The 10,440-nt window shown below is 32.5% G+C and overlaps 2 protein-coding genes and 2 non-coding genes across 4 annotated transcripts; 3 read left to right on the top strand and 1 right to left on the bottom strand.

The window, feature by feature from the left end:
- Window positions 1–2,886: 2,886 nt before the first annotated feature.
- TRNAS-UGA lies at window positions 2,887–2,968 on the top strand. The gene has a single exon. It is a non-coding gene; the product is annotated as a tRNA-Ser (tRNA).
- Window positions 2,969–3,054: 86 nt separating this feature from the next.
- TRNAS-UGA lies at window positions 3,055–3,136 on the top strand. Its single transcript has one exon. It is a non-coding gene; the product is annotated as a tRNA-Ser (tRNA).
- Window positions 3,137–4,606: 1,470 nt separating this feature from the next.
- On the top strand, window positions 4,607–8,907 carry LOC117929566. The gene is made up of 2 exons (XM_034849880.1): window positions 4,607–5,154; window positions 8,064–8,907. Exons 1-2 carry the CDS (start codon window positions 4,956–4,958, stop codon window positions 8,285–8,287), a joined length of 423 nt encoding a protein of 140 aa, XP_034705771.1. The 5' UTR covers window positions 4,607–4,955; the 3' UTR covers window positions 8,288–8,907.
- Window positions 6,560–7,306, bottom strand: LOC117929565. The gene has a single exon (XM_034849879.1). It carries the CDS (start codon window positions 6,998–7,000, stop codon window positions 6,794–6,796), a length of 207 nt encoding a protein of 68 aa, XP_034705770.1. The 5' UTR covers window positions 7,001–7,306; the 3' UTR covers window positions 6,560–6,793.
- Window positions 8,908–10,440: the final 1,533 nt, after the last annotated feature.

Raw genomic sequence — 10,440 nt, forward strand, 5'->3', positions numbered from 1 at the left:
AAATTTAAAAAATAAACACAATGATAAAAGTATTAATGGAGAAAAATTGAAATTAATAATGAACAAATGTATTTTCATAAAATCTTAAAGATGTCATCAAAATTAACCCTTCCCAAGGTCCATGCATTTTTACTAAGTCAATATTTTTTTTTTCTCCTTCCTATTACTTTTTGACCATCTAATTCTCTCACATATTTTCTCCGGCAGTGCTTAAAACCCCAAATAATGAAATGATAAATTTCCTTTTTCCACAAGATTTGTTTAAGACAAAAAATAAAAAATAAAAAATCCAAAGCAAACAAATTCGAACACCACAAGTCCAAAGTATAATAATTTCCATTTTTCCTTCCACGCAAACGGGCAGTTAGCAACTTCAAATTCTCTTCCTAACTGGCTTCCACGTTTAATTATACTATTGATGAATTTTTTCATAATTTAGAATTGTTTATATAAAAAAATTGAAAAAATAACGAATATTTTACCGATATTTGACCATTGTGATATACACTTTTTAAATATAGCATAAAAAAATCCAAAAATTTTCGATTCTTAATAAATCATGAATTCAAAATAATAGGTATAGTCATGTACATTTCAATTTATTAAATAATAAAATTTAATAATATACCATATTATTTTTTATAAAATTATTTTTTTTTGTAGTTTATTTGAGACTTTGAAGAGATTAATTAATTTATTTTAAACAAGAAAAATTTTCAGTTGTAATTCTAATTATGTTAACATAAATGTAATATTTGTTTACTAAAAAAATGATAACGTGTTGATTAAGCTCTTGCAACAAGTAGTCTTTCATTTTGTTTTGGATTTTGCTTCAAATTGAAGTCAAAGTCAGATTTATGATTTTGAAAATATACTACTAATAAAAATATCATAAAATAAAAAATAACTTCCTATTAATATTAAATTAATATTTCTTTAATAAAATTTATTCAATTTCAAAACTTTTTTTAAAAGAATATATATATTTTTAGTTTGTTAAAAAAAATTGTTTTTTCTATTCAATAAAAAAAAAAAAACAAACACCACGATTTTGTTTTTAATTTTTCTATTTTAGTTGAATTAAAGTTAAAGAAACACTGAAAAAAACTTTTTACATAAACTAAAATAGAGTTTTTATAGGTTGTATTTCCGTGACTTTTATACTAATTTTTTTTTATCATAAGTTCTTCAAATAAAATTAGTTAAACTATATTCTTATTCAACTTAAAAAAGACGTTTTTGAATTTGACTTCTCCGAAATCAATTCAAAAAGGATTTAATAATGGTCCAATTTTTCATTAAATTTCATAAAGCAGTAAAATAATCTTACAAGTCTGTTTGATATTAATTTTAGGAACATTTTAGAAAATTTTAATATTTAAAAAAGATAAAAAATTTTAAATATAAAAAAAAAAATTAGAAGAGTTTTCTAAAATCCTGCTAAACGGAGTTTTAACTTCACTTTTGATTTTCTATCCATACTTTGAAATAAAGAGAAGAAGAGCATGAACTTTTAATGAGGTGCCATCCAAAGGCATTTTGGTACGAGACAGCAGGCAGGCAGTTATGTATGAGCTCACAATTAATCAAGTAAATTTCAAAATACTAATCAATACATTGACAACAAGGACACATATCTTTTGAACAAAAGTAGGAACCCTTGAATGTTATGATTGCTGAAAAAATTAATTTAAAATGTGGTAGGTACGAAAAGAAAAAACCAAATCAAAATCAATATGGAAAACAAGAACGTCTTTTAGACATTCACTTTATCTCTGACATGCATGTTGTTCACGTTGTCTTATTTTGTGATCAGGAGATGTGCAGAAACGTCCTCAGCAACAAACAATTGGATATTTCCCACCCACAAATCCTCTTCTTATCCGAAATGATGTGGGCTCCGATCTTATCAATAGTTGAATATGTGATAAGATTTAAATAATTCAAAAAAAAAAAAAACAAAATGGAGGTACTAAAAAAGGATGAATCACAAGGAGAATGATTTATCTCAAAATTTGAAGGTGCACAAATTCACCTTGACCTAAAATAAAGATCATAAAAAGGAATGATTCTTGTAGATTAAAAAAATCGATCAAACTGCATTTAAAAAGACGAATCTAACTATTCTTCTTTGTATCGAGTAAAGATGTAATATGAAAGTTTAGTTATCTTAAAAGATTTTGAGCATTTTCATGAATTATTGAAATGAATATATAAAATCATAAATAAATAAGATTAGGATATAAATAATGATATCTAAAAATATGTAATATGATCTCTGTTTTTGGTAAATATTAAAAAAGTACATTTTGTTACTATAGTTAAAGTTAATGATCATCTCAACTAGAACTGCTTTGGGATATATTATTTTTTTCTCTCTCCTATAATAAAAAGTTTTTGGGCGATTTAAGGTAGGATGTTTTGAAAGACAATTTTTCTCTCTCTCCTACATCTTTAGGAAAAATACAAATCTTAGAAGGACACCTTTTTCACTTTTTGAAAATATGGTCCTTGAGTGTCCTCACCTTTCATTGTTGATAACTTCATATGGGTCCAGAGAGTCGTCAATTTTTCTCCCACCCCTCAAAGGTTTGTTGAGTATAATTATCACTTCTTGGATTATTCATATATATAAATAAGTAGTCAAGTGGAAGAGAACAGCTAATAGAAGAATTAAAAAGTGATTTGAGTGTGTCCAACAAGAAGGAAAAGCCAAATCCATCTGGATGACGCGTGGACTATAAAGAAGATAGGATTCACTTCACTTTCCAATATATAATAATTAATTTCGGTTCTTATCTATAACCATATATGCTATTCAAACAATATTCTGATGCAAACTAATGTTAGAATTAATAATCATCTGTTAAGACGAATAATGCATAAGTCGATATGTCCGAGTGGTTAAGGAGACAGACTTGAAATCTGTTGGGCTTCGCCCGCGCAGGTTCGAACCCTGCTGTCGACGAAATTAATTTTTTTTTTATATTAATCTTCTTTACCCTTTCGTAAGATTTTCTCAGCAACCAAACAAACGAATATAACGTGCCACAGGTCGATATGTCCGAGTGGTTAAGGAGACAGACTTGAAATCTGTTGGGCTTCGCCCGCGCAGGTTCGAACCCTGCTGTCGACGAAACTAATATTGCTGCCATGAATTATTTTTAATTTTCTTTACCCTGACGTACGATTTTCCCAGCAACCAAACAAAAAGGATGATCTCCTGATTTATGTGATACTGAATATTTGTGATGGTGGACCATGATGGATGTATTTCTTATCGCATTTGTGTTGCGCTAATTGGACAGGGAATTTTGCTGTTAGTTAATTTTTTAATCTATGGATTATTTTTTTCTTCATAGAATTTGAAATATAGGTTTATTTTTATGGAGATCATATTCAAAGGAAAATTACAGTTTATATTGTCGTGTTTGCAGGCAGATCTGTTGTGTTGAGTGCAAACCATTTGTGATGGTTTTTGAGATTTTCATACCTTAATGAAATTGAGGAAGAAGCCTCTGGTAAAGCGAAAACTGCTAAAGAATATATGGCATGTTATGTATAAGCTATGGATGAGGCAATCAAATGGGTGCTTGGACACCTGTGGTTTATGGTTTAGTATGCATCTGTATGGATGAATGCTAGCTCAAATTGTTTATTCGCCCTTTTTGCTTGCATAAATTGACTAGTCTTGCTGCCAGGACACCTATATGTAATGATTGATGACACTTGATCAAAGTATTTGACCTTGTTTGATCTGGATTCAAGGGGCGTGACTTATTGGTCATAGCCTCCTTGACCTATCCCTCCATTCCGGTACTCCATGGCTGAGACCTGTGTCCAATAGGAAGTAATAACTTGTCACAAATTCTTTGGATTCAATACTTCTCATAGATAGTCTGTGTGCGGTTCAGAGTCATACCCTTGATCATGAAATGATTGTGTACATGAAGGTTTTGAGTGTTTTCTCTAACAAGCCTATTTGTATTATTCCTCATTTTTTAGACTATCGAAGGAGCAAGGACAATGTAAGTAGAAGTTAGGTTCTTTTGGGCTGGTCTCCAGTCCAATAATTAGGGCTGGATTAGTACAGTGGTTTTCAAAAAACTCTGCACCCGGAGTCCATCTCTGAAGGAATTGTGAGAGAGGGCATGTCCACTGTTTTGTCCCCTCCACCCAATGGTGGATTGGACACTCAACATGAGGAATTAGTACAACTTCCCAGCAAAGAGGCCTGGTTTCATTCGGTTTGCGTCTTTCTGTGCAATTATAACTATTTTCATTCTTTCCTCTTTGTCACGCTTTTTGTTGGTTTATAATCATGGATGTTTCATTTGTTGCTGACACCCCAAGAAGGCTTTTGCTTTTTGTGTGACTTATTCTGGTTGATACATGTGAATCATTCAAGAACTCAGCGAAGGAGCCTTGTTTTGACTGACTGTCAGGATATAAATCGGTGGGTTGAACTTTAGCTGTTTTTATGACTATAGGTTGAAGGTGGGGATTTTTCTGAAAAAAGTAGACAATCAAATCAAATCCCAGGTTGCATGTTTTGCGTTTAATCATGGTAAGAAGCCACTAAGTGGACTCTTTATGTTATCCATGTGAACATTTCATAATCCACAATGGTTAGCTGGAATCAAAAGGCTTTATGACAGTGGCGTGAATGTGTAGATCTTAGAAAAGCCAAAACCAGAATTTTGATCTCACAAGCAACCCCAAATTGATTCTTTTTTCAGGATTCATAGTCCCACCCACCTCACTTGCTCTGGCTGATCATTCACTGGTCATGCATGTGACTTCTTTGTGAAATGTGAATCCGAATAGCTTGATTCTCCAACCTTTGCTTTTCCTAGTCATTAGTCCTTTGTCTTCTTCCCCAAACCTCCACCACTTTATAAACACCCTTCTACCTCTATGCTAGCCATTGCTAATCAGTGATAGAAATAAGGAGGATGTCGGATTGGGGAGCTGTGTTTGTGTCAGTCATGTTGTTCATACTATTGATGCCAGGACTGCTGATTCAGATACCAGGCCGTGGCCGATTCATTGAGTTCACCAACTTTCAAACAAGTGGAGTGTCCATACTGGTTCATTCCCTCATCTACTTCACTCTCATCTGCATCTTCTTGTTAGCAATTGGTGTGCACATGTACATTGGTTAACAACCTTCATAACCCATCACTGTTGGTGGATTGAATTCATTTGGATTGTTCAACATTGACGTTCTCTGTATTAATAATTTTTCTGCATTGGCCTTAGTTCTATCAGTAATACACATTTGATTAATATATCAGTCAAACTCTTGATCCTTTGTTGGGTTCAACAGGGTTTAGTCTTAGGAAAGGCATTTTCTTAATCAGTGTTGTGTTACATATGTTGCCGTTCCTTAGTTATTATGATTACTTTTGTTCTTTGTGATGGTCAACTGTTATCGTGAATGAACCTGTCTTTAATCACCATTGTTGTTATGAAATTTGGTTTATTTTGATATTGTATTAACTATATTCAGAGAATTGTTTGAGATCCAGTTTCTACTTCATTGCCATAAATCTAATTTGATCTCAATTTGAGGAAATAAAAGAAGCTGGAGTGACCGGCTAATAAGCGCATTGCATAAATGATATAACAAGAAACGATCTTATGTCATTACTAAAATTATCATTTTATTACTGACAACTCTAGAATGTCTACATTCATGTAATGTAAGTAATTTATTAGATGAACATTGACTAGGGCTCCATGGACTCAGACAGGGATGGCTGGCGTGTTTGGATGCTTAGGGGGGAAGAATGCAATGAAAGCCATAGCTATGTAGCTTTCTTCCTCATGTTTGTGTGATGTCACTAGTTGAACTCTCTCATAAACTATTGTAACAGTGAACAGGCCATTCCTTAGGTTATTCCAATTGATATTTGAATTCATCCAGTTTTCCATTAGTTCACTGGACTCGACAGCATGTTTATACTATGAGCTACATGCTAGCATAGTTCACCAGCATGAATTAAGTGCTGCTTAGAGGTGGATGGTAAAAGCTAGAAGGAGGATCAAACGTGTATACATATGCTAACAGCACTTGATGCTTGTTAGGTTGTTTGTGAGGCTGGATGAACAATTTCGCTGAGAATCTGGGACTGAATTTAGGATTCCTCTGTGTATACCATAAAAAAAAAACTGCTAATAATTCAAAACACGACCAGTTAACTTTATTTTTATTCTGATAGGAACATCAATAGCAGTATCAAGATCAGAGCAATGAATGTTCTACTGTAGAAAATTATTGATTGCAGCACCATTCTGAAACCTGGAAGTGTCAGTTATGTGATTTATGAGTCAATCATTGGTGTGCTTACCTGCTATTTCTTTGGGAAAGTCATGCCAGTGTGCTTACTTTCAGGCTATCCTGCTTAAAACAAATGGATCACAAGCAGACTTCCCTATTTTCTACATTAATTAAAGAGATGACTAACACCCTTTCCATTTGTGACAGAATATTATATTTTCCATCATTTAGCTATGTGGGATGGCATTCTTTATAACATCTTCATTAGTCCTCTGCTTTCTTGACAATCAAAATTATTGTATAGAAAGAAACACAACTATGTTTATTAAGGCACTTGCTTGATCATAAGCTACAAGTATGAATATTCCTTCATTAGCAGGAATATATCACTGATCAATAAGCAAATAAAAGACAAAAAACTCCAAAATTCAGTCCCAGAGGAGCTGAAGCCTGAGTCCTGAGGCTTGAGGCTGTGCTTTCAAAAAGCTTCCAGTGATGTCTCCATACCTCCTAGGCATAGAGGTGAACATTAAGAATAATGAAGAATAAAATGAGAAGCAAACCGTAGATAACTGCATGAACGAATACAGCGGCTATATTAGTTTTCATGCCCATAAAATCAGCAGGTCGCTCCCTCCCAGGAATTTGAAAGATCAATCCCGGAGACAGAAATGCAAACAGGGCCGAAGCTATCAGCAGAGCTGCCCAATCCCTCATCCTAAGCTTGACCAAGTGCTCCAACTTTGTCTATGCGGCAAAGGAAGAGGTGGAAGAAGTATCAAGCAAGCATATAAAAAAGCCTTCGGATGCCGTACTATGCCTGCAGCTACTTCAGAGAGGGAATGGAATCCCATAAAGTATGGGATATGGGAAATCAATACAAATCTTTTTTCTCTTTTGTGTTTTTGTTATCCCTTTGTTGGTAGGGTTCAGCATAATTTGAAGTAGATGGTGAAAAGCCCACAAGCGCTAGCCAGCTAACTCTCCAAGCATTATGTGTGTGGTAATCAATTGCGGTCCTTCTAGTTGCCTGGGAGTTGGTGTCGAGTGCTCTACCAGCGTCCATCAATTATAATTAAGCCGGACCTTCGCCCCATCTTTGGGCTTCTTTCAAAAGTTATTAATAAAAAAGAGGATGGGAGGCGTTGGTCAAACAAAAGGCTTGACGGTCCGGTCCAGCTGTGCTTGGATATAAAATCAAATGGCAGAGATAAAGGATGGGCGCTATTATTCAGTCGATTTTGAATTTGGGACCCAGTTTTGAGATCGATTGGACTGGGATGTTCCTTTCCTAAACCGTCCGGTAAGCTTCGCATTTAGTGTAGCGAGCCAAGCAGTTTTCATTCATTAAAGTCAAGAGTGAGAAATTTCATATTATGTTATATTATATATTTATATTTTTACGATTTTTTTAATTCGAAATTATTCTATATATTCTTCCCAAAAAAAAAAAAAAAAAACCTTTAATTCAATGATAACATTTCGCTATACAAAACCCAGAGACAAAGATGGGTATTTATTCTGTGGAAGGGCCAATCGGTTCAAAAGAACAATGGCGTAGTCGTAATAATTAACACCTGAAGGGCTATATTAATAAAGGTGTATTAGCGTTGGAGAGGCCACTTGTTGCTTCTTGTGCTTACAAAAACTGTGGGTGGTAGTTGAACGCCAGTGTCACATTCGAGGGCTTAAGTTTCTAATCTCAAAAAGGAGCGTCGCCTCGAAGCTACTGCTACTACTTAGGCTGGGACTGAGATACAAAGGGAGCCAAAGCAGATCGGCGATATATTTGAAATGGCGGACTGGGCGCCAGTATTAGTCGGCGTGGTGCTGTTTGTCCTGCTGTCGCCAGGACTACTGTTCCAGTTACCGGGACACTACCGACATGTTGATTTCGGAGGCATGAAGACCAACGGCAAGTCAATCGCCGTTCACACTCTCATCTTCGTCGCCATATTTGCAGTCCTCATCATGGCTCTTCATCTCCACATCTACACCGGCTGAACCGCCCCTCCTCCATATGTTAGGCTTTCTCTAGATCTGCGATTATCTTCTATTCTCTCTCTTATCTTTTTTTGTCCTAGGCTTTTGATTTTGTTTTTAGGTTTTCGCTTTGATGTAGCTGGTGATGTTTTGTTATCAAATATACGGATCGCAGATCTCTTCCTTTGAAATGTCGATTTTGAATCTTCGATTGCTGAGCTTGGAGCGTGAGCTGGTGGTGAAGGCTATCCACTGATCCGCTGAGGAGGTAGATCGGAGATGTGATGCCGGGGAATTGGATTACCCGACAAAACAAGGTGGCGAGATCTGAGTAGTCAGGAAAAGTGCAGTGCAGTTCAGTGCAGCGTAGCTTTTGCAATTGAATAGATTCCGTCAACTCATCCTTGGTTGTCTTTTCTTCTTTAAAAATGCTTTGACAAATTGCCTGATCTTTTTTGTAAAACTTTACTAAAAGCAGCAGGACAATCCCCATATCAATCTAAGAGTATGTTTGAAACTGATTTGAGAAAGGCTAAAAATGCCTCTTAAAATCATTATCAAACAGGTTTTAAGTCTGTATGAAAAAAATATGTAAAGATCAAAATTGTTATGACTTAATTATACAGATGATGCATGTGAAACCATCTAAAGTTCTTGTTAAGAATGTATCTATTCATATATCAAAATATCAAGTAGATGATTATATATATATATTTTATATTTTCATGTTAATCTCTGTAAGCCGACAATGAGGATTAGAAGCTTAAAGGGCAAGAAGTGGGAGTTGGTGAATGAGGCCCAATAAACAAGTGACATTTTTCGAATATTCTCCTTCCATCCATTTGAACAAATTTCAAATCAAACTTCATTTATAAGATTTGGTGTTTTGAAACTTAAAAGCCAATTTAATTATTAAGGACTTTCTGAATTAAACCCATTTTTTAATATTTCTTTAATTTTCCATTACTGAAATAATTTTCAAATCAAATAAAAATTTAATGGATAAGACTTTTCGGTTTTCAAATATAATTTGAAACTCAAAAATCGATCTAATTAATAGAATTTAACAATTTTGTAAGTTTCCATTTTGTACATATTATACTTTTGTATGCCTATTTTTAAAATTAGAAAATAATAATAACTTTTATATAACATACAGGAAATCTTAAAAATTTATATTGAGAAAGTAATAATTTTTCAAACTATTTAAAAATAAATAAAAACCAAGATGTGTACAATTTTTTACCACCTTAAACTTCAAAATTTTTAAAAATGATTTTTAAAGAAATACAATACACCTATAGTTTTTGCCGGAAGATGTTTTTCTTTTATGTTGTAGTATTAGATGTTTTGCTTTTACATAAAATAACAATAATAATAATAATAATAAATTAATTTAAAACATTGAGTTTCTCCTTGTACAAAACTAAAATTTTCCTACGTTTTTCACTATGAATGAATTCTAAATCAATGTTAGATTTATTAAGGGGTTTAGTAATTTTTACTAATAATTTAAAACTTAAATCAATATTTATTATTTAGTGATTTAAGTTAAATTATTTTTAAGTTATTGACTTAAAAACTTATTATTTATATTTTTACTTTAAAATATTAGAATGATTTGATAAAATTAACTTACAATTTATCCTAAATTATCAAATTGACATATTTATTCTTGTTAATTTTAACTAATATTTATCTTTATTAATATTAACTCATATTTATTTGTTTAATTTTAAATAATAAATTTATTTATAGAACATTCATATTTAAAGTATTGTAAATAAATAAAATAATTATTATAAAATATGAATCATGAATGTGAAATTATAATTTTAAAATATAGCAAGTACAATAAAAATAATTTGAAATCAAGAATAAGCAGGTATTTGGTAAGTTGAATTAATGACTTAAATTAAATTATTTAAAAAATTAAGCATGTTTGATAAAATAATTTAATATTACAACTTAAACTTATTTTTCTAACTTTAAGTATTAAGTCAAAATAGGTAACTTATTTTTAATTTCAAATCCTTTTCAACTCATTTGCCCACACTAGTGATAGTATATTTTAGGATTATGACTCCACATTCATGACTCATTTTTAATAATAAATGTTTTATAGTTATTTTATGCATCTACAATATTTAAAAATAATAAATGTTTTATAAATA

The sequence above is a fragment of the Vitis riparia genome, chromosome 14 (genome assembly GCF_004353265.1).
Source record: "Vitis riparia cultivar Riparia Gloire de Montpellier isolate 1030 chromosome 14, EGFV_Vit.rip_1.0, whole genome shotgun sequence".
NCBI lineage: Eukaryota > Viridiplantae > Streptophyta > Magnoliopsida > Vitales > Vitaceae > Vitis > Vitis riparia.